Here is a 24,924-nt window from a genome sequence, read left to right as displayed (position 1 = left end):
TAAGGCCATATGATACATTGACCCGTTTCTGCTACGCTGCCATGTTTCCACATGTGCGCAGAGTTGTGGAAGCTTTTGAATTGTCCATTATTTTGGCTCAGTAACTTGTGCTTCTTTGGCTGCTTTGTGCTGCAGAGGACCCGCATCCTGGTAATGTTTGTTTAGATTGTGTCCCTGGGGCGAATAGTAGAGCTTATAAGAAAAAAAGGCAGTAAAAGCAGCATGTGTGCTGCAACCCATAGGAACCAGCTCCGCTTTTACTTCGGGGAGCTACAGAAGAGGCTTTGGAGAAAAAGTGGACACACAATACTGCCATTTTTGTGGAAAGTAAAAAAAATAAAAAATAAAAACATCCTGCTCCTAGGCCTAGCACCTGCAGCGCTCCAACCTACTGACTTCATTTACAGACTGGAGGATCATGAGGCAGTGGATACCAATCATTCTCAATAGATGAGGTGAATACTTCATAGCTTTCAATATCACAATAAGCCATCTGTCCTTCAAGGAGTTGTCCACTTTAAGCAAATCCCAGCAAATAATTGATATTGTTTGTGTAATGAAAAGTAATACAATTTTCCAATATACTTTGTGTCAATTCCTCACTATATTCTAGATCTCTGTTTGCCGTCATGCAACAGGAAGCTTCATTGTTCACTTCCTGTAGATGTCTATCGTCATGTAATGTCACAGGTGCATGGCTCGTTATATCACACAGTAATCAGAGCTGCACTCCTGTGTGACAACACATGACCATGGATCGATGGAACAAGTGAACAATGAAGCTTCCGGTTACATGACAGCAAGCAGAGATCTAGAAAACCGGGATACAGAGAGTATATTGGAAAAGTAATTATTTTCTGGAATGGGCTTAAAGTGGACAACCCCTTTAAACCCCAGATAAACTTAAAATATCTGTTCTAGTTTGCATGTTTTTAGCTTTTGCCCTTTAAGTGGGAAAAAAAATACAGCATAAATCAGACCCCCTTTTGTTTTGTTTTTCGATGCCAGAACATGGAAATAAGGAAAATGAATCATGTTCCAGGTTTTCAAACCACAACGGGTCAATTTATGCTGTGGGATCATTTACGGCAATGGACGAAAGCATAAAAATACCTGCAGTGATTACCAGAGGAATTCGACTGAAAAAATATATATAAATATATATTTTTTGGGGCAGTTTTTGAGCTTGAACGAACCCACTGCAGATAAATTTGTCATTTTGGACTATAGTTTCCTTCATCTAATAGCGTGCTGGCCTTCCTTCCTAGCTATACCTGGGAGAGCTATAGGGTTTGGGATACAAGTAGATCCACACAGCTTTTTACTGCCATATGGAATAACAATTGACAGATGGTCGATTTAAAACGAAAAAAAAAAAATGCTTTTTTTGGAAGGATAAAACAGTAGTCAAAGTACATGCATATTCTGATACACTATAGGTAAATCTGCTTAACATGGGGTCGCTCCACCTTTATGGTAATAAATAGTGCATTAATGCTAAAGCCCGTAATACCGGAATGGCAGCTCACGGAAAGAGCTCTGTAACAGAGAGGACGTGTACTGCTCACCAAGCTGGAGCACAGTACAAAATACTTTCAAAAGGAGTGTAAGGTTCGGAGGGGAGTGGGTGGAGTCCACGTAACATTCACTGCGACATCTCAGTAACCAGCCTCTCTGTGTGACCTTAAAATTCAGTATTACAAATTTAAAATTGAGGATAAAGACACTTGATCTTTTAGCAAAATGGGAGGGAATACAAATAGGATGGGCATGCAGCACAGACCAGCTCACTCACACTCATGCAGACGCTTGCACATACACACGCTCATACACTCACTTACAGACACACCAGGAGCATGAGGCTAATCTCTCTGGGCACGTGTACTGTGGGAAGTGCAGAGAGCTATGCAAGGATGTTTGACATAAACTCGATGAAGCGTTTGGAATACTGCTCCGGATTCACCGTGGAGATTTCTGCTCCAGCCTGCAAGACATAGCCGAAAATACGAGTTAAAACTGGGCGCGGCACACAACCAGAAAAGGGTTGTACGATATGATACATGTTGAACTATATATATATATTTAAAAGAAATCTACCATCAAAATCCATCATGATAAACCAGGGACATTACCCATAGATCCAGGCACTGTGGCTGTGGTAATTTGTTTTCCATTGCCTACTTCCTTCTAAAATCAACTTTAAAATTATACTAATGAGCCACAAGGGCTCTGGTGGGAATTACCAGAGCCCACTCCATGCTGTAATTTCACAGGCTGTTATACTGTGCAGAACTTCTCCTCTCCCATAGTGTGGCGAAATTTCCTCTGCAACTATGAGATTACATCAGGTAGAAAGAGGTGGAAATGCTGGGGCAGCAGGGGGGAGAGCGAGACAGTATAACAGCTTGTGAAGTCAGAGCACTGAGGGGCTCTGGTAACAACCGCCGTAGCACTTCTAGTCTTATTAACATAATGTTATTTGATTGTGGATTTTAGAAGGAAGGAGGCCATGGATAACAAACATAAGAAGATGACCACAGTCACGGTGTCTGAATATATGAGTAAGTGACCCTGGTTTATCATGATGGATTTTGATGGTAGATTTCCTTTAAAATTCCCCCATTTCCCACAAATAATAAAATTACCTTCTCTTATTTCACTTTAGGCGATCCAGTGCTGTACCTCGTACAAGGCTTCCATTCTATGTAAGGAGTCATGTGACCGCTGCAGCCAATCACTGGCTTACATCAAGTCAGAATATAGGGACCATCACTGCTCAGCTGCTGATTGGCCGGAGAGGTCACATGCCCTTGACTAGAGGTGCCAAGGTAGTTGCATTGTGGGATCACCAGAAAGGAAATAAAGTTAAGAAGTTTTATGAGTCACAGATTCAAAACAACAGATGTTTACTTTCAGCTTACCCCATGTTTGACCGTTTTTGCGGCATGCGCGGCTTTTTTCTTGGCATCGTATGGCGTCAAGATATCAATGATTGCCATAAAATAGACTTCTTTCTTAGGGGCATCTTTAAAGAGAAACAAAACACAAGATATTAAGACGCTGGCAAGAAAAGAATTGTGAGAACAGTGCTGAAAGTGTACCCTGTAGCTTGAGAAAAACAAGACAAGATTTGACTCTCCGCAATATATTTAGCGGATCTTTCCTATGCAGAACACCAGTAAATTGGTAGAATGGGGCAACAGTCTCCTTAAACTGCCCCATTGCCATAAGCCACCTCATAAATCTGGTAGAAATGAATGGATTACTGCTGCACTCTAGTCATGTTGTTGGCAAACAAAATCTAAGAGTGATAACTTCACAAGAAGCCCCAGTAAGGGATAGAAAGTTATCACGCATGGACCATTATGGGCACAATACAATGGAGAACACGCGCTCATACTCACTGTCATGGCTCTTCATTGCATAAACATCCACGGACGGGTCAAATTCACCAGGCCCAAAGAAGCGAGGGCAGTTTAGCAGATTCCCTGGACTATCAGGGGGAGTGCCATACGAACATATGGGGTTGCCAGTGCCATCTTCGCACTCCTCTTCCTCAGCCCGTTCCTCCACTTCCATCTCTTCCTGCTCTGCCCGATCTACATCGTGTAAGCCCACCAGGAGGCTGTAATCCATGATCTTCAGTACCGACAGGAACTGCAGGAACAGTGGTTACAGGTTTTTTTTTTTTAATACTTTGGTGTTGAGATTGAATACAATTATGAAGACATGAAAGAATATATTTTTTTGCTTCATTATTGTATACACAGGAGTATATAAAAAAAATAATAAAAAAAAAAAAGGGAAAAACACATTGGACATTGGTAGAAACAGAAACCATCAAGACCTAATATAATCATAGTGTATTATGGACATAGCAGAAATCTATGCAGGACCCGTCATTTTGTTGAATGTGGAATTACCCCAGATATCCCATTTAATTAAGTAATTTAAGATTTTGTGAGTTGTATTTTCATACAGGCAGTTTACATTTATAGCACTAACAATTTCCAGTACTTGGCTATTTTTATTTTGGCTACAATCAGAACATAATCTATTTAGGAGGATAAATGTCCAAATCTATGAGGAATAAAGTTTGAAGGATTGAGATTTTAAATGGAGTAAATTTTCCGTTACGGGATTCACCGCTGGTAACAGTTTTTATATTTTGATAGATAGGGCATTTTGAGACGCAGCGATACCAAACATGTTTGTGATTTTTACTGTTTATTTAATTTTATAGAAGTTCTAGAGAAAGGGGGGTAATTAGAATTTTTGATATACATTTATAACATTTTTTTTTTACTATTTTTTTTAGACCCTCTAGGGCACTATAACCCCAATTGGTCTGATTGTTCCTACCATATACTGCAATACTACTGTTTTGCAGTATACAGCATTTTTACATAGGATTCAATGCGCCACTGGGGTCTTTGTCGGCAGCAATCAGGGGGGTTAACACCCACAAACGGAGCTAGCACCTCTGCTAGCAACCATTCACCCATCTTTCTGCACAGTACCTCTGGTCTCTGTGCGTGGTTTACTCATATAACTATTTGCACAGTAGCGCTGGACTCTGCTACATAAATAAGCCCAGCTGTTTGCACAGTACTTTTGGACTCTGCTGCATATTAACCGGGATCCTATTGTGACATCCATTTAATATATATAATATATACTGCACATATATACGGCACCATACAGTGCACAACCGTATGCAGCATGTATGCAACATGTATATTATACATTCCCATAGACTTCCAGACTGGGAATGTACAGAGCGGAAATACTGGAGAAAATAGGTCATGTTCTATATTTTTTTTCACATCTCGCTTGTGGCACGGTGGCCAATACGACCAGGTAAATGGATGGGTGTATTACCCATTGAAATGAATGTGGCGTATGCAACCAGTATAAAAACGGTACGGGACAGGTAGCGTACGGCAGTTTTCATGTGAAAGAGGCCCAAGGTTGTATAGCAAAATATCTGCAAAGTTTGCCAATTCCTCAACTTTCAATTGGGGGGTTGATTTTTTTTTACCTCTAGAAAAGGGATTTTCTGGTTGATTTTTATATTTCTGACTCTTATGGCCAATAATTTCCCTGCTCTACTACCTTGCCAATAGAACTTGGACTCAGGTCTCTTCATGTTAAATTGTAGTTGATGTTTGCGATTTTGATATTATTCATATCTTAGGTTTTGTATTTGTTTAGAACCTAAAGTAAAAGGGGTTGGTTTGGTTTTGGGAGTCTGTGAGAGATTTAGTTCGCCATTATAGCTTTCTTTTCACTGGAGCCCAGTTGTATCAAAAGTCCTTCAAATGAAGATTTTGTGTGTACACCATAAATTATACCAAGTGTGTTACTGAAATTGAGAAATTATACCAATTTATTTTCTAGTCATTGTGTTTGGGGTTAGATAGGAGATCGTTGATTGCTCTCCATACATAAGCAGAGTTTGGACCTCAGGAATGAACAATTGAAATAGATACTGGTCTGTCCACGTTCTGTGCAGTAGTGGATTATAATACAGGTGGTCTTGGCAGTAGCCTGTGGCCCAAGGCCACCCAAACCACACAGCAAATTTTATACTGAGAAGGACCTTCACCCATGAAATACTTGTGCATCTGCTCCTGCTCTCAATACAGAGAAAGGGTGATGCCACACATGGCATTTTTGGCAGTTTACCATGCATTTGGCTGCTTACAACTAGTTTATCTATTAAGATAATTGGGAAAAACTGAATAAAAACGGACCAAAAACGCCATGTGTGGCATCACCCAAAGTCCTCCAAAGGCTATTAAACTGCATATTGAAAGCAGGTAGAAGGGACACATCCTTAAGGCCGGCAGCAAACGGGGCGTTTGGAACCCGTTTTTGGGCCGCTTTTAAGCAGTCCGTTAAAAAATGCATGCGTTTTTGAAAACAGATCCGTTTTTCCATTTTTTCTGTTTTTCCCCAATTTTGATAATTATGATAATTGGGAAAAACTGACAAAAACTGAAAAAAAAATTATGCATTTTTTAACAGTCCCAAGAACGGGTTCAAAACACCACATGTGCCGCCGGCCTCAGTTCCCAAGTTTCTAGTACCATATGTAGGAAGTGATTCCAGGCCTGTAGGGGCTATAACATTCATAAAGCCCAGGCAGTCTTAATTCGCACCTGACCGACGTCTACTGCGTTATTTGTAGCAACCATTTACCCTGTTTCCCCTTAAAAAGGACACCCCCCGAAAGTAAGACATAGTACAATTTTGTCAGGCTTAGAAATATAAGGCCTCCCCTGAAAATAAGACCTACCGGCCGCCATTGCAATAGCTCCCCCCACGTCATACACTAGTATTAGGAAATCTTTTAGATGCTGCAGAAGGTGGTGACATGGGGAAGAATTCATGGAATTAAATCACTGACTGTTGTGCTGGAAATGTGATCCCAGCAGCTACCAAGATAAGAAGGGGTCATTTATGGAAACTGCTTTTACTAAACATGAGAGATTGCGGCCAATGATTCTAATAGAGTCACAAGAAATACAGCATGAAATTCAGAGTTTGGAGAGTCATAAGGATGTTAGAGAAGTTGATTTTTTTTCAACGATAAATGTAAATACAGACAAATAAGACATCCCCTGAAAATAAGACCTAGTACCTCCTAAGGAGCAAAAATTAATATAAGACACTGTCTTATTTTTGGGGAAACAGGGCATCTACTAGGATTAGGTATAATCTTTCTCCGATGTGTGAAGTACTCTCCAAGAGTCATATAGATCTTCTGCTGAAAATAGGTTGGTAAAAATGCCGATTGTATATATGCAATGGGTAGAGCTGGGGAAAGATTTATCTAATATTGATTACTTTGTCAGCTATTTCCTTAAGCCCTACCCACACCTGGATGCAATAGTACGTCCATAGGGCAAGATACTTCCCTCACACATCCGGGGCTGGCACCAGAAGCAGCAGGTGTCAGCTGTATATCAGAGCTGATACCGAACTCTACCACCCGCGATCGGAGCCGGTTTCAATTACGAGTGTTAACCCCTTGCGCACCACGGTAAAAAATGACCGAGGCAGGGTGTAAGAGGCTTCTCCCTAAGGATCGGCCCCTCCATGCCGCTTAACGGGGGATCCGATCCTTTTCTGGGCAGCTCCAAGGTTTGCCGAGAGCTCCTGGGCTGCCCGATCTCTTCTGCAGTCAGCTGACTAAACTGCGTGAGCATGCCAGACAGTTTACACTGCTCTACAATACATTAATATACAGCCAAGCCGCAATACTGAGGCAAGCCATGGTCAAGTGTGGTGCTGTTTCTATTAGAAAGCAGACAAGCTTTTAAAACTTCTGGACAATGCCTTTAATCCTTGACTTCTTAGAAAGATGCAACCTGTAGGCAAGTGTGGCGCCAAGTTTGAAAGGCTTCCATGGAGAAGTCCCATCTCTCCTCAATCAAGACTGCAGACAGCATGGTGATTAGACAAGTGAGTAGACCATCCCCCCCCCCCCCCCCCTCCCCAAAATCGTATCCCTTCAGTCAGAAAACCATGCAATTAGTGAAAGTTAGTATAGTGCCTGAAAGAGTATTTTTGCAAAACATCAGCCATTATGCTAATTTATTGAAAAATAAGGTGATTAGGAGATCACAGATGCATTTTGGGTAAATTCTACTAATGAGCGCCAGCTCTCACCTCCACATCTCTCTTCAGCTTCTCAAGAAAAATCTTCTTGTTCTCCTCGCCCACATGCAACTTCTGCCCTTCATTCAAGAAATCGTTATCTTTAAACGTGGGTAGATCCTTGGCCTGTGGATAAAGGGAGGGGTTGGAAAGTGAAGCATGTATAAGCCTCTCAGCAAGACTATTATAATTATGATAATAATAAAATAATAATATCCCTACAATTTCCCTGATTCTCAAAAATGTTATTTATTTCTCATTAATTAAGCACTCTGCTTCCCATCCTGACAAGAAAATCTGAAATGTAGATATTTTTGCCAATTTATTAAACCAGAAAAACTGAAAAATAACATGGTTAGAAGTCAAACCCTTTGCTCAGTATTGAGTAGAAGCTTTTGAGCTGGTACAGCCAGGAGTCTTCTTGGGAATGATGAAACAAGTAATTCAAACCTTGTTCGGGTTTGGGGATCCTCTGCCTCTTCCTTGCAGGTCCTCTCTAGTTCCTTCAGGTTAGATGGATGACTTTGTGGAACTTTCTACATTCTCACCACTGGATGTCTGGAGCTCAGCCACAGTGATTCTTCACCTCTCTCTCTCCAAGGCTCTTATCCCATGATTGCTTAGTTTGGATGGACGGTCAGGTCAAAAAATAATTGTGGTCATCCTAAACTTCTTACATTTAAAGATTATGATGATCACTGTGCTCTTAGGAACACCGAGTGCTGCAGAAATAATTCTTTTGTAACCTTGGCCAGATCTGTGCCTTGCAACAATTCTGTCTATGAGCTCCTTGGGCAGTTCCATAGACCTCATGATTCTCATGTGCTCTGACATGCACGGTCAGCTGTGAGGTCTTATATAGACAGGTCTGTGCCTTTCCTAATCAAGTCCAATCATTTTAATTAAACAAAGCAGGACTCCAATAAAGGAGGATCAGAAGGAAATGAACAGCATGCGAGTTAAAGAGAACCCGTCATGCAAAATAACCCCCCTAAACTAAATATATTTTCATAAACTGCCATTAGAGAGCATTGCCTCTATCCCTTCATTGTCCCTCTACATGCCTGTAAACCTAAGCAATGAGGTCCTAAAGCTGTATGCAAATGACCTGTGAAATGTCCAATGAAGCATTAGCATATTCAAGTTGTCCACTCTATTCATGAGTGGGAGGCACAGCCACACCCCCAGTGCATGACTGACAGCCTGTATAATGATGTGAGGCTGTATAATGGTGTGCTTCCTGGTGCTGGTGGCCACGCCTCCTGCAGCCTGTGTGTGCATGTGTGTGTGTTTAGGAGAGATACAGCAGCTCCAGGCAGCCATGTTACAGCAGAACATGTCAAATTCATGTGTAGCTGATGTCTGTGTCTCTCACCTGTATATTAGGAGGATGCAGCATGTCAGCAGATGACATACACACTAGCCATGCTTTACTATACATTACACACAGACATGAGCAGGGGGAGGAGAGGGGAGGGGTAACAGGGGTGACATCACTGCCTCTGACCATGTGACCAGCCTCATTTACATGATAGAAAATAGATGATTTTACAATGAATAATGTATGAAATAACTAGATAAAGGCTGGGATGGGATCCTTGTGAGCTGCTCCAACAGGTAGAGGTGACAGAACAAGTGGCAGAGACCTGATGACAGGTGTCCTTTAAAGGCAGTGTCAGCCTATGCATGTGCATAGGCTGACACTGCTAAAACCCTGCAACACATCAGTATCGTCGTGGTGCTTTTGAAAACATGCGTTAACGTCATGCGCATACGCACCCCAAATACTTATGACCATGTGATATTTAAGTTTTTCTTGTCATATAAAAAAGAAAAAATATCTACATTTCATTTTTTTTTTCCGTTCATCATGGGGAGCAGAGTGTCCATTAATGATCTTACCAATTGGCTAGAATGCAAAATTTCAATGGATCTGAATACTTTCCCTACCTACTGTACATATATTTTTAATTCATTTTATTACTATTTTAGTAACAAGACATTAAGAATCACATGTCATAGTTATAAATAAGTGCAATTATTGTTACCCACCTTTTCTTTGTCACTGGCTTCTCTGCATACAGTTGAGCCCTGGAGGCAAAAGGAAAAGCAGAAAAGAGAGGATGAATATCTGACTCCTTCCATCATATCACTCTCCTCCAGTTATAGAAAAGCAGGTACCTTTAAGTCATATTTGCGGTGGACTCCTAGTCGGTGGCTGAACACGTTCCTAGTAACCACCATGTAGGTCTCTACTCCATCTACTGTGAGTCGGTACATGCCAAGGAACTGAGGAAGCAGAGTGTTACCATGACACTCCACAATAAACTGGAAGAAAAAGGATAAGGATTTATACAGGGAGGTTCCACAAAATCTCCAAGAATGGAGAGAAGAAGGGATATGGAACGTAATGGAAACTGATTAAGGCTACATTAACAAGACCGTTGCATGACCATTGGGTGACGTTTTTCCGGCCACCGTATATAGGCCCCCCCGTAGGCTGGCAATAGGCGAACGGTACGGAGCAGGACACGTGCGGCACCGTACCACTCCGTTCCCGGGGAAAAGATAGGACATGTCCTTTCAACATATTATAGCACCGTGCACCATATATCTCTATGGTGAGGGTCGGGGCGAGCAGCGCTCACCCCCTTCTCCTCTCCCGTGCACAGACGTGTGCCCGCCGTGCATGTAGCCTTGTAATGAGAAACTCAAAAAAAGAAATTCCACCTTTTCTTTGCAGAGCCAGAATAAATCTTTAAATGCAGGAAAATCTATAGGGGAAAAAAAAACACAATGTGCTGCCATTTTTTGTGGTTTTAGATTTTACTGCTTTTACTGTGCAGTATATGCGACATGTCCCCTTGATTCTCTGGGTCAGGAAGATCACAGAGATTCCAAATAAGGTCACATCCTAAAAGTCCAGTACTATCAAGGTAAAAAAAAATCTATTCCCATCTGTGAACCCTGTGAAGGAAAATAGTGCCCAAACAGTTGGTGGGGGGGGGGGGGGGGGGGTTTGCCCTTTTTGCAACATATTATAAATTTTATACAAACTTCATCAAAAGGTCATACAGTCCGAACAAGTAGCAATAAAAAAAGAAAAAGTCCTCTCCCTCCACAAATAATGACACCTTACACAGCTCCGTACAGTGAAGCATGAAAGAGTTATTTAGCAGAAAATGCCGAAAAGAGGAATTTTTTTTTTTTATCTATTCCAGGAAACCTACCATGAGGAATCTACCATCGGAAGTGGATCTGATGGTAGATTCCTCCTGCCTGCCTCTGCCCTAATCTGTAATTTATAATCCTGGAACCTAACATGTTAAAATAATTTACATATTACTAAAATAAAATTAACTGCAGAGGCTACTGGGGAGTGTACTAGCCTTAACCCCGGCCAGACTAGTACATACCCCAGCAGCCTCCGCAGTTAATTTACATATTAACAAGTCAGGTTAGGGTGTTCCAGGATTATTAACCTCTTCATGACCGGTGGTCATTGGTGCCTGAAAGTCCAGGTCAATTTTTGACATTCTGCCATGCGCTTCTTTAAATGACGATATCTCTGGAAAAGCTTCACGTATCATAACAATTTTTACTTTGTTATTTTTCATGACATGTGAGACTAACTTGATACGATAGCTTTGTTAATTACTTTTTTCCTTTATAAAATTTGCCAATAATTGACTATAAATAGGAAAAAAATAAGCTTTTTTGTCATTTTTCCAATTATAGTTTATATAGTAACTTTTACTTAAATATGTTCAGAATTATTCCATCACCTTTTCCTAGGTTCAGCTACAGATGCAGAGGGTGCATGTACTCCTGCAGTTTCTTCTATATTCTGCCTTAAGCCGACAGGCTGGAGGGCGGCACACTTCAAACACATGAATCTACTGAACCCTTGCATGTAGAAACACAATTCTGGTGTCATATTAAACCGGAGAGCATCTTCTTTAATATGATATACGTGCATGGATGCTTAAAAGAACACAGATATTTACTCTTAAAATTAAAATCGAGAATACAAAGCTGTACAAAAAAAATCATTTTATTAGTACACCTTTAAGGATGGACAGCTCTGGCTCTGCTAAGCATCCATACACAATCCATAAATCATATCAAAAGGGAGATTCTTCTGTTTAAGTTGACATAAAAATGATCTTTCTACGTGCGGGTTTCAGGATTCAGGAGATAAAGCCGTTTGAATGTGGTCACCATCAAGACGTTTAAAGACGTCCTTTCTGCACAGGGCATCTGCAAATAGGACGTATATAGAGGACGTCGTGAAGGGGTTAAATTACCGATTAGGGCAGAGGCAGGCAGGAGGAATCTACTTCGGATAGTAGAATCCTTATGGTAGGTTTCCTTTAAAACCTTATAAAAACCTGCATAAATTTGATCAGCTATATGATTATACCGATCCAAGGAACAAAGGCGAGGTGTCGTGTGGAGCTGTAAAAAGCTGTAAAAAAGTCCAAGTGAAAATTGCACAATTTTTTTTTTCTCTCACCGCATTTGGAATCATTCTCCAGCTTCACATTACATTGCATGGACTATTAAATACCACAACTAGGAAATACAATGCAGCTCTGCACACGTAAAAATAATAATAGAATACCATACTCGAGTATAAGCCGAGACACCTAATTTTAACACCAAAAAAACTGGAAAAACCTATTGCCTCGAGTATAAGCCGAGGGTGGGAAATGCATTGGTCACAGCCCCCCCCCCCCCCCCCAGTGTGTAGCGCCTGCCTGCCAGCCAGCCCCCCTGCAGTGTAGCGCCTGCAGCCCCCACCCCCAACATAAAGCCTGTAGTAAAAAAAACAAAAAATGTACTAACCTTCTGACGCCCCCCCTCTTGGCAGGTCCTCTTCTATCCATTGCGGCTCCGGCATCGGCTGTGTCCCCCCGCGGTCTGTCGCAGGCACCATGACGTCACCGCTTGCTGACATAGTGTGTGCCAATGCTGGCGCACACATTAGAATGTCAGCATGCAGCTGACGTCACAATTCCTGCGACGGACCACTCTGGGACACGGAGCCAATGCCGGAGCCGCAATGTATGGAAATGGAAAAGGACCTCCCCGGCGGGTTGTGGTCGCACAATGTAAATATATGTTAGGCGGTTGTGCAGGCATGCTGCAGGGTGCTGCCATCTTTAATTCTCAGTCGGCGCCAATTAAAAGCTCCCCTAGCTGGGACAGACAGTAATATACAATATACTACAATATAGTTATAGTAAGTGGTGCAAGTAGAAAATGTAAAAATCTAAAAGTTACAACCTGAAAAGTAGAGGAACAACTTTGTCTTGAAGGGGTTAAAGAAGCATATAGCATATAGCCAGCCCCCCCCCCCCCATGCTCCGGTAATGGTTCCGTGTCGGCAAGGGACGTCAACGAGCGACTGACGTCATGGTGCCTACGAGGGACCGCGTTGTGACCCGGAGCCATCGAAAGAAAAGGGCCTGCCAGAGGGACAGCGGCAGGTGAATGCACGTTTTTTCTTGACTCAAGCATAAGCCGAGTTAGGGATTTTCAGCACATTTTTTTGTACTCAAGTATATATGGTATGTGGCACGGGAGCAGACTACAGGTAGACAGGGGATGCATCTCGGGAGATAAATTCCTTATTCATGGCTGCCATAAATAAGGAAGTTATCTTTTGAAACGCTGGATTTACTACATTTTTAATTGTTACTGCCTGGAGCCGAAGTTTCCTTCCTTGCTGAAGGGTCTGTGTGAAGCCCTAATGTTTCAGGGTTCAGGAGACTTTTGTACTTGTTTCTGTACTAACAAGAGAGTGTTAACAGTTGCCGATGGGTCCCGGTACACCTTAACTCAGTACCAAACCAATACTAGAAGTATCAGGCTAGGCCATTAAACTCAAACACTTCCAGGAGGAATAACAGATAAATAACAATTCAGAAGCAGAGCGGCCATGATTAGGGTTGCACGATACATTGAAGTTTCACTACCATTTTGGTTCTAAAAAAGGCAAAGAGGATCAATACCCGGATTTTCAGACGTTCGATACTCCACGTGCGGTGTGTGAGCGCAGGCAGAAAGTGTGAGACAAGCAGGAAGATCTGTCACTCACTGTGGTGGCGACGGAGCTTGAGTTAATCTAACTGTCCCCCTGCATTATCTCGATCAATGTGAACCAGTGGTGGAGTCTAAGACCTGATGCCATTCAGCTTGTCACCAGGACTGAACCGGAGGTATTTAGCACAGCAGCACCCCAGTATAACACCCACAATCAGAGTGTGTTCCAATTGAGAGTATTTAAGGGAACATGTTAAAATGCCCAACACAATGCCCGAAACAGTGCCGCACTGTTGGCCATTGTTTCGGGTTTAATGCAGAGTTTTGCCCTCTGAAGCAGCTTTTCTGGCAGTGAAGAAGCTTTACCAGAGGAGCGGAGTAGGAAGGGGTTGACCTTCCCAAGAGACTCAAGCTCCAGCTGTTTACATGCAGACTGATGATACTTCTGCAGGTCCCTTCCCCCACTATCAGCAACCTCTGTGCCGCTTTTGCAGGGTTTCAAACTGTTGATCCTTGCTATTGCAGCCTGGGGGTCTGATCAGGACTCTTTTGCTGTCCATAATCAGAGCTTGTAAGATCCTGTCACACAGACAGCTGTCTGCATAGGCAGCCAATGATAATAACTAGCAATACTGATGTATAGCAGGGTATTATAATAATGATCAAGCAATCAGATGATTGCTTGGTCAATTCTTATAGTGGGAAATAAAAACCACTAATAATAAAAAGTGAAAGTAAAAAAAAAAGTTTTTAAATAAAAATAAATCAATAAAAGAATAAAAAAAAGCCCCAATATAGCAATATGGTATGGTTGTAATTGTACTGACCCATAGAAGGTAACCCATTTATTAAGCTATAGAAGAAGAGAAAAAGTAAAATAAATCTATTACATAATTTATGTTTTCTCAACCTGCAAAAAATAAGCCCTCACTTAACAGAAAAGCTTACTAAAAACAGTCACATCTGATAGGGCAAAAGTGGTTACTGCATGGCTCTCCATGCATTCTGCATCCGCCGTGCGCCCATATAATAAGCACTGGGAATGTGGAGCGCTGCCGCTTGGCACTATACAGCTTCTGTACGTGAAAAGTACTGTATTGGTATTGTATGGTATTGAATCGTATCACACTCAAGATTCGGGTATCGGTACAACCGTAACCATGATACTGAATTGCTACTTCATAGGAAATACAGTCTTGTAAGGAGGAGGGCCAAAAGATCCTTGTTAAAAATATCTCTCTGGCCCTTTCTCCTTAAAATGATGAATAACCAACATGAGGCTCGGATTAAAAAATAAAAGTTCCCCACAGCTGCAGATACCTGATGGTATTTCTTCAGAATATTGTGCATCTCGGCCACATCTTCACCCGATATCGTCTTGATGACAAACCGCCGGTCAAACGTGATGAGAAATCGGGACCCAAACCGCCCTTGGTTCTCACTGTTCACAGGCGCGCTGCGGGTCAAAGAGTTCTGAAAGAGCAAAACAGGGAGAATCCTGTGTTTATCGGTGTCCACCCGCCACTGCACAACTTGTATTATAGGCAACTGTGCCATATTCTACCAGTGCCTATTCTGGAGATAGTCTGTTCTAACAGCCTGGAGCCCGTGCTTGCAGCACTATGGAGCCAACAATCTTGTAGCACAGATTCATAAGGAATCAGCAAGTTACCAGAAATAAATAGAAAAGCCTCTAGGGAAACCTGGAAGCATTCAGTGCCGTGATATGCGTTTACCTGGTAATCCTGGTCATCGATACCAAATCTCTCCCGCAGATTCCGGAAGACCATGGGACAATATTCCTTGAATTTGAAACGGCTCGGCAGGTTCTCCCTGGAGGGGATAAATACAGGTTTATAAAGACGCACACATTAGGAAATTGAGGGGGCTCTGTTAACACCCTCAATAGCCTTTGAGGCTCCTTAGCATAATTTTAAAAGTTGATTTTAGAAAGAAGGTGGCCGAGGATAACAAATATAAGCAGATTACCACAGTCACAGTCTCTTCTGATGGAGGATTTCCTTTAATATTGCACATAAAACAGCAATAACATCTATCTGCCGTGTTACTTTTTGGTGACTTATTCCCTTAAAGAGGACCAGTCACCAGATTTTGACCATCTGGAGTAACACTGCCTGCTGATCAAGGTTCCTCCCCAAATCATCTAAAATTAGCTGCCAGTTGGGCTCTGTAACTTAATTACGTTTTTCTGAATATGCAAATTAGCTTTTGTGACTCTCAGGCTGGCAGTGCACCAAGCCCCCTTATTTTGACTGACAGCTCTGTGTCTCTTCAAATCAGTGCTCTGCCTCCTTGTACTGAGGGACCTAATATTCAACTACAGACATATAAAGCTCTATGTACATATGGGAAATATTGTGTACATTTTTTTGCACAGTGCCTTGTGTTACATTCATGTCATGTGACCAGTGACATCATTGCAGGTCCTTTAGCCTTCTAAGAATAGCAAACAGTACACCATGTATGTGATTACATGAAATCACAGCAGCATGGAGGATGGAAAGGAGTAGAAGTCCATGGAGGCTGCTGTGACCTCATGTGGACAAATACATGTATGGGTACAGTTTGTAATTATTAAGAGGCTAAAGGACCTAAGATGATGTCACTCTGGTCACATGACATGAAATGTGAACAGTGATGAGGCATAAGGCATAAGGAGTATTAGTTAGGATGGGCCGGCCGAGCAGGACACGCCAGGTAATATAAGATAAAAGGTGATTTATGTGGATGCAAGCGCAACTATTTTTAGCGAAAAGAAGGGAGTCAGTTAATAGGGCTCTGTATATCTGCAAATTTAGCGACAGGTTTCCTTTAAAGGGGTTGTAACAACTCTTAAGTTATCCCCGTTCTATACACAGAATAGGGAGTAACAATCCGATCGGTTACAGTCTGACTGCTGGGACCCCCATGAGAACAGATCAAAAGTGATCCGGAGAACAGGGCAGTTCTTACTAATGGGTAAAGTTGTTGTTCTCATAGATTGTAAGCTCTTGTGAGCAGGGTCCTCACTCCTTTTCTTTCATTTGACTACATATACTCTTTAATGTCTTATTTTTTCTGTAAATGTATCCCATAATCTGTAAAGAGCTGCAGAATACGATGGACCTTTTTAATACATGTTAATTTAATAGAAAGGAAGTGGCGTAAATTGCCCAGCACAGCGCTCTGTGCTCATTTGCATATAAAAGAATGGCGCTATAGGACATATGCTCCGCCTGCCACTCTGCCCAATAGTGAGATGGGGACCATCATTTTCCAGAGCGTTGGAGGTCCCAGCAGCTGCTCTCACTGACCACATTGTTATCCATTGTCCTGTAGATGGCTGACAAGATGAAAACTTTGTGAAAACATAATTTTTTATTGTGCAGAATCCAACTGGAAATCTGAACTTTAAATGATTGCTAAAAAGTAAACAGAAGGCATAATAGGTTATATCAGATGATTCTATATACTGCAGTGCCGTGATGACCTCTCTCACATGTAAGGGTATGCTTGTAAGTGAACGGCTGACATAAAGAGCAGAAAAAAACATCAACCTGGAATGAAGCCTGCTGCATCAGCACAAAAGCTATGACAGGAGGGACCTGCCACCCCAAACCCAGCCCTTGAAGAGATAAACAGCGCCTTCCTCCATCAATCACCAAGGATAACAATGAGAGGAAAGCCATTTCATTACATTTTGTCACAATCTCTCATCTGAATTGCAATGCAGAAATAGGAGGTCAGATCTGTCCGCACACCAAAGGTCAGCTATGACGTGCAGATGATGGTCTCCTGCTTCTCTGCCACACGCTTTGTAGAGATGTGCAGCCGTGCATCTCCTGCATTAACTATCCCAAACTAGCTCCATAGCGAAAACAGTCACTGTTACAAACAATGGGGGACATTTATTCATTTGTACAGAATTCTGTCATACTTTGCACTAAAAAACCTGTCTGCACCACATTGATAAAGGGTTTTAGACAATTTTATGTCTCTCCTACAGCTAGCTCAACAAAGGGGCGTGGCCTGTGAAACAGGGCGTGGCCTTGTGCCAGAAATACTGCTAACACGACAGAATTTTGTCCTAGCTTTCTGATGTAAAGTAAGTCAACTAATGGGAGGTGCAGAGTATGACTAGACAGTCTTATACTAGGAGAGATTTATCACCCAGCACTTATTCTGGTGCAGAATAAGACTGTCTAGTCTGACCCTGCACTGTAACCTTAGGACACTTTTTATAAATCTGCCCCAATGTGTTTCTTAACCTTCAATGAAAACTAGACCCCGGCCAGTATCCTAAATGTGTATGCTCATACATGGAATAATAATGCTTAGGCTGCCCGTGGATACAGGACCATATGTAGGCCTGGCCCCGTGGACTGCACAGCTTGCCGAGAACGGAAACCCTTGCATTTTATCAAAATATGACATATTGTGGCCACTATATTAACTTCCGTCCTCTGAAAGCTATGCAGTCTATGGTGTACATGGCCTACATGCGATCTCTTTACAGCCGCGGACTATTGATAAAACCAACTTATGACTGGTGTCCCAAATCCTGCTACACGTTTTTTGGGACAAAAAAAATAAAATAAAATTATATACTCATCTCCTTCCCATTTCTCTAGGCATCTGTGCGTTTTGGCAAGTGATACCAGAATATTAACCCCAAGTGCTGTAGGATACGGTCCCGGCTTCACTTCCAGCATCATTAGACGTGAGTCGCCGACGTGGGAGTTCAAGTGAGTATCAAAGTTTATTTTTTTACATTTTTTTTCCCCATATAAAAACTTTAAAAATGTCTTCTAACCACATGAACACGAGAACTGCAGACAGAACAGATGTATACAGGAGCCGTCTAAGTCACCAGCACTTGCCAAGGCCATCGATTGGCAGAAGTGGCTTCATGGATACTTGACTCTAGCACCAGTGTCGGGGAAGTGAAGACTGTTGGAACGCTGGAACCAGGAGCCAAATCAGAGCTCAACATTCCTTTTATAAACTGCTGTGGGAAATTTAAAGCTTAGCTGTGATTGGTTGCCATGGCCATCTAGAACAGTTCTGATCGCAGACATTTCTGATAAATCTCCCCCAAAGTTTTAGCAGATTTTCTGCACACAGAGCCACGTACTTCCAGGATAAGCAGTAGGATACAGAATCCCAGATTCCAATAGAAGACCACACTTACTTGTTGAATAGGTGGTTATCCACTTTGATCTTGCTGTAGGCTTTAAAGTCATCTGGCATCAACATGACCGGGACAGGGACATTACTCAGCTCATTGATCTACAGAGCAGAGGAAGGAACACTCAGTACAACAATGATAATATCAACAATTTCAGAGCTTTAAGCACATGACAAATCCACATCCAATTCTGCATAATAATCCACATTTTTTTCCACTGCTCCAATCACAATCTTTGTAGCTGCCATTCAGAATTTAGGACATGTCGCATCTTTTGATTGTTTTCAATGGGAAGGGCATTTTTCTGCTCAAAAAATCCATTCCAAAATCCAGTCTGACCTAACCCTAAAGGTGAGCAGCAAGAGGGGCTATGCTTTCTATATATCTGACCCACTACACCCTGTGCCTTCCCCTGCTGCATGTCTCCAGGCAAATAATAGTAATAATGTAATGAAGGCCTTACACTACAACTCCCAGCATGCCCTGAGTTGCGAGAATTTTCAGCACATGATGGGAATTGTAGTAACACAATAAATGAAAGGACACATATTGCAGACGTCTGCATAAGACCCGACAGAAGTGGCTATGCCCCATACTGCATCTGCGATACATTCACATCAGCAGTCCATCAATATTTCATCCAGGAGGGAGAGCATAGAAAATCAGGGCCGCAGTGCTGATCAAAATGTATATGTATATGAAACATCCCTCATCAGGAAGTCTGGGGGGTACTATTTCTTTGTATGTAGGGTGCTAATTAGGGGTCTCTGCACACGTTTCACAATGGCTTACCCCAGTCTTAGTCCCACAGCCTTATTTCCACACTACGATCCGCAGCAGTAAGAGACATATTACTCATCTGCAATGTGGGTATGGGACTGTCACAAATATCTGCTACTATATTACACTGCAGATTTACTGTGCAGCAAACACACATCTAATCCGCACTATATGTAGAAATCCTCGGGCAGTGATGGCAAACCTTTTATAGACCGAGTGCCCAAACTACAACCAAAACCCACTTATTTATCGCAAAGTGCCAAACATTGCAACTTAAGCTGTAAACTTATTGCTCCCTTCTCTGTCATTGCTTTCAATCATATCAGTATCCTGAGAACACCAGTAAAAAAAAAAAAAAAAAAAAAAAAAAAAGAGGACAAATTCAGGTTCCCCTGAACAGGAAGAATTGTCAGGCTGGGAGCCGGAGCTACAATGATAACGCAGATCTGCCCACTCCTTCCAATCCCTCCAGTAGTCTCTCAGGCAGCGCTGTAGCTTTAAAGGGGTTGTCCAGAGGTTGAGTAACTTGATTGATTTCTTCCAAAAACAGCACCACACCTGACCATGGTTTGTACTGGTATTGGTACTCCGATCAACTCTATCCAGCAGAGTTGCAATACTGACACAAACCATGGTCAGTTGTGGCGCTGTTTTTGGAAGAAAGCAGCCAAGCTTTTAAGCCTCCTGCCAACCCCTTTAAGATAGCACTGAGCGCGGCTGTATGGGAATCCATGAAGATGCCATGCGTCCTCTTTGGTGATGGCCTGGGTTCCCACAGAGAGGGCTCCGGGTGCCACCCGTCCCATAGGTTGGCCACCACCGCCCTGGGGCTACATGCACGCAACAGTGTGCAAAATATGGGCCACAAACAAAGGACATGTGATGCAAAACGCCATGGCCACATGCCACTCAAGCACTATGAGTACAGACCAGCCGCACAAGGCACACATCAATGGCATATATGCATACTGATATGAAGAGCGGTGCAGGCAAGACCCAATTGTCTGCACTGCTCTGTATTGTGGAGGACCCAGGCAAAGTGTGGAAAAGTCATCCCTGCACATGACCAGACGGCAGAAGAGCCAGGAGAAGAGTGCATGGCAGCGGAACAGGTAGGTAAATAATAGTTTTATTATTTTATTCATCACTACCTCATATTTATAGGCGGGCGGTCCATATATAAAAAGATTTTGTGTGTATTGAGGGGGGGGGGGGTCATACAAATAGACAGTTGTAGGGGGGCTGTATACAGACTGGGGGCAGTGAAGGGTTGTATACAGACTGGAATCTGGGGACTGTGTATAGACTATTAATGCATTTTGACTTGTGTGTTCGCCCGTGGTTTACAAACACATTAAATATAAAATAATAATCAGGGATTCCTCTATGTAAGCACTGTTATCCAGGTGCCATCACACTATAAGTGACTTTGGTATTTTTATGGGTGCAGTGTGGAGATGTGCTGTACAGAGGTTGCATCTTCCTGCAAACTCACAAGTGATAAATCACAGCTGGGAGAAGTGGTAATGTCCTCTTCCTGATGGAGCAGATCATAACCTGTAAAGGTACTAGATGCCAGACATCTAGACAGATATTCATGGTAAATCCACATGGAATTCAGTTGTATTCACTGTGAATATTCATCCAAATTCTGCAGAGGATTATATAGTGGATTTCTCCTCTCAGACTGAGAAACCTGGAAAAATTTTGGAGAGTAATTCTATGTAAAGAATCCGCTTTTATTACGGCTATACTTCTAAGGCCTCTTGCACACTAGCGTTGCGTTTCACGTCAGAGTGCAATGCGTGAAAAACTGACGTTTTGGCTGCGTTTTTGTTCCATTTTTCCTTGGAGTAATTTGCGTTTTTGCGTTTTTCACGCGCGTGTTGTTAGCGTTGTTTTTGCGTTTTCGGCGCATTTTTGACGCGCGTTTCAATGGGAGACTCGAGCAGTTTTCAAAGGGACCATGGTTTGGGATTAAAATGTGTTATTTAATTGAAAAATAATGTCTTCTGATAATTTGCAAACATCTGCGATCTATTCTTCACTGTTCCGCGCGTATATTATCTCCCGACAATTTAGCAGATGTGAAGAACAGTGAAGAATAGAATAAAATCATTGTACACAGTGAACACAGGATCATTTAAGATAAAAACACACTGTGTTCACTGTTTTTATTCTATTCTTCACTGTTCTTCACTGTGTTTTATTAATTAAATGATCGTTCGCGAGCAGGGGAAATAATGTTATTCTGGTCACCTAGCAACCCTTACGTTTAAAACGCATTGCACTCGCATTGCACTTGCAATGATTGCGAGTGCAATGCGTTCTTGATGCATCTCCATAGACTTGAATGGGGCGTGAAAATTGCGCGTGACTCGCAAAAATAGAGCATGCTGCGATTTTGACACGCGTGCAAACGAACGCAAGCACGCGCGTTCAAAACCACGCTAATGGAGAAAGACCCATTGAATACAATGGGACAGAGTGCAATGCGAGTTCTGAGCGTCAAATGCACGCGCAGAACTCGCGCGTGAAAAACGCCAGTGGAGAAGGGGCCTAAGTCCCAGGCGAAATGGGATGCAAATTAGTTAGAAGATGCAACTTTAAGGGGAGATTTATCAGTAATTCTATGCCATAAACTAGTTTTTATGATTGCAATTTCTTTTGCTAATTGAAAAAAAATGGCAATTACCCCACCTTCATACCTTGGGGGCAGGTAGCAGAGTTGGTGGGCACGGGGTATTCTTCCTGCGAACTAGCCACAGTCTAAACTTTAAGTTTGCAGGATTTTACAGCAATTTGTTCCATTGTGGCCGATATGATGTTTCTGCCGCGGTGGGTGGGGCCTTTATCATACACTGTGTGCACAAGCGTCGGCTATGAGAAAGTCCCCTATTAGGCAATGTCTGGCCTTTTAACAGGACTTGGAAAGTAACGAGGATGTAAGCCGTATCTAATTTTTCAAGACCTCTTAGTGTTTGGCGATACAGATTTTTCCCTATTAAGTGGCATGAGCCGATAGGAAAACGACTGCAGTTCAGGAGTGATCACCTCTGCAACACAAAAGACCAATTACAGGGCATTTTAGAACGTCATTCAATATAAATGCTAAGGGCTGGTTGGTTGCTATGGGATTAAAAAAGGAACTAAAGTTAAATGCACATATATTATGAAAGAAATAGATGGTATACGCATTATACATACATATGCATATATACGCATAAATCATAATGACACATAGTATAAAAATCACAATAATAATCCATTAGTTGAGCTCTGTAAAGAATAAAAAATAGAAAAAGAGAAGGCTTCTCCAGAAATCTGAGTTCATGGTCACAAAAAAAAACAAAAAAACAAAAAAAAAAAATGAATAAAGCAACATTCAGCCTAGAATTGTATCAATGAAAGGTAAAGCTTTCACACTAGAGAGACCATTGAGCGTTCACATCCACTATCAGTTCGTGTGTTGTACCCGCACCATCCATTTTTTTCCGGGTCTCTATTTCCTGTCATTTTTATTACACCCGTAAAAAAAAAAACTGATGGCTGGCTAAACATAATTGCTGAGGTTAAAAAAATAAAAAAAGGACTGCACGTAGATGACATTATTGTAACGTTGAAAGTTTTTTTTTTGTAGTTTATTGGGGGAAATCAAAGTTTGTATGTCAGTTTTCTGGCGCAGAAGCATTTAAGTAATTGCAGTTCCTTGAACACCTCCAGTAATGGCGATTATTTTCCACAGTATGCCACCTTCATGCCAAATGGTTGTGAAGGGCCAGTGCCAGATGGATATATCAGGAGGCCTGAGCAAAAGAGTTTACATCATATGGGTCCTTTGGTTTCCTCACACACACCACAAAAAAAAAAAATACTGGTAAGTTGATTTGATTGTGAGTCCCATTGGGGACAGGTACTGATTTGGCAAAATTCTGTGTAGCGCTGCGTAATCTGTGTGCGCTATATAAATAAAGAATTATTATTATTATATGCTGGTGCATATGTATGATAAATCCCCTCTTTTGACTGCTATAGAAGTCTGCATTCCGCACGTAAGAAAAAAAAGTATGGTGAAAAAAAAAAAAAACCCACATAGGGATAAATGAATCGGTATGCTAGATCCCATATGGGCATGAATAAGCCCTAACCCTGCAAAATAAACAAGCCTACGCCAGGTACCAAAGATTCGGTCTCAGAACAGCAACATAAAAGAGTCCAAACTATTTGGACAGAACCTCAGAACTTGATGTGAGTAACGGCAGATCTGGCTTCATTCTTAAGGGGATACAGTCTCAAAAATCGTCTTTACATACATTGTTTCTGTGTGTTTTTTTTAGCTAAAAAAAAAAAAAGCACGCCACTAAAGTGCCCAGATTTCAGCGGATTATTTTTTATTATGAAGTGACAATACGATGTGTGGTGCGCCTATAGGTGGGCACTGTGGGCAGACGGGCGGTGTATATACCCAGGTGGACCCTGACACTTGTTGGTTCGGTTGCCATAGTAAACGCTGGATGCAGGTACAGATCTGGAGAGGATATAGGTGTGTCTGGTATGACTACCCCCATCATCCATCGCTGTACATGACATATACATTACATAAACACCATTATCATATGGAAAGCATGACCTCAGCCCTGCCAGTCAGTATATGGGGCATGACATACATATATATATGGGGGGCTCTTACCGTGTGGTTGACCCCCCACATGAGCACGCTGAGGAGGGGCTCGCTGGCTCGGAAGAGCTTCACTTTCTGGCACACGAAATGCTTCTTCTTGGTCTTGGTTTTGCTGGCGCTGCCCGCCACCGCGCTGCTGCAGTTGGAGGCCATGATCACGGATCTCTGGTAGGAAGCTCAGCGGGGACTCCCGGGCTGCAGGCTCTCCGCCACCCCCTTGGCACAGATCTATTTCCCGGGATCCCCCACCGGGGGCATTGGCCCCAGCTACCAGGATCTCATGTTCTCCCCAGTCTTCCGGTTCGGCCGCAGCGATGTGACCGTTAGGCGGCGCTGGCGCGGTCTCCCCCGGTGTGCTCAGTGCGGCTCCCCAGCTGTCAGTCTAGTACTGCTGCTCAGGCGCAGGCTGTCACTGTAAGCCATACAATTCCTCTAACCCCCGGAGCTCAGAGCCTGACCCTCAGCCCGGTGTCCTCCTCCTGCCTGGTCTCGGTCCGTTGCTCCCGGTAGAGCCGGTCCGGTCCCCGCTCCGGACAAGATGGCTGCCTGCAGCGGGCGTTGC

At 42.5% G+C, this 24,924-nt stretch overlaps 1 protein-coding gene across 1 annotated transcript in view; it reads right to left on the bottom strand.

Annotated features, from left to right (window-relative positions):
- PIP4K2B (phosphatidylinositol-5-phosphate 4-kinase type 2 beta) overlaps positions 1 to 24,924 on the bottom strand; it is a 26,412-nt gene extending 1,488 nt beyond the window's left edge. The window contains exons 1-10 of the mRNA XM_072111559.1: positions 24,372 to 24,924; positions 18,905 to 19,002; positions 15,450 to 15,546; positions 15,034 to 15,186; positions 9,847 to 9,993; positions 9,718 to 9,756; positions 7,678 to 7,791; positions 3,405 to 3,657; positions 2,922 to 3,025; positions 1 to 1,984 (exon numbers count right to left, since the gene is read on the bottom strand). The exon at positions 1 to 1,984 is cut by the window's left edge and continues 1,488 nt beyond it. Coding sequence (XP_071967660.1) covers positions 1,904 to 1,984; positions 2,922 to 3,025; positions 3,405 to 3,657; positions 7,678 to 7,791; positions 9,718 to 9,756; positions 9,847 to 9,993; positions 15,034 to 15,186; positions 15,450 to 15,546; positions 18,905 to 19,002; positions 24,372 to 24,515 — 1,230 coding nt within the window. The 5' untranslated portion in view covers positions 24,516 to 24,924 and the 3' untranslated portion in view covers positions 1 to 1,903. The remainder of the gene's footprint in view (positions 1,985 to 2,921; positions 3,026 to 3,404; positions 3,658 to 7,677; positions 7,792 to 9,717; positions 9,757 to 9,846; positions 9,994 to 15,033; positions 15,187 to 15,449; positions 15,547 to 18,904; positions 19,003 to 24,371) is intronic.

The sequence above is a fragment of the Engystomops pustulosus genome, chromosome 6 (genome assembly GCF_040894005.1).
Source record: "Engystomops pustulosus chromosome 6, aEngPut4.maternal, whole genome shotgun sequence".
Classification (NCBI taxonomy): Eukaryota; Metazoa; Chordata; class Amphibia; order Anura; family Leptodactylidae; genus Engystomops; species Engystomops pustulosus.
Note: the sequence above shows the minus strand (reverse complement) of the source record. Positions and strands in the feature narration are given on the sequence as shown.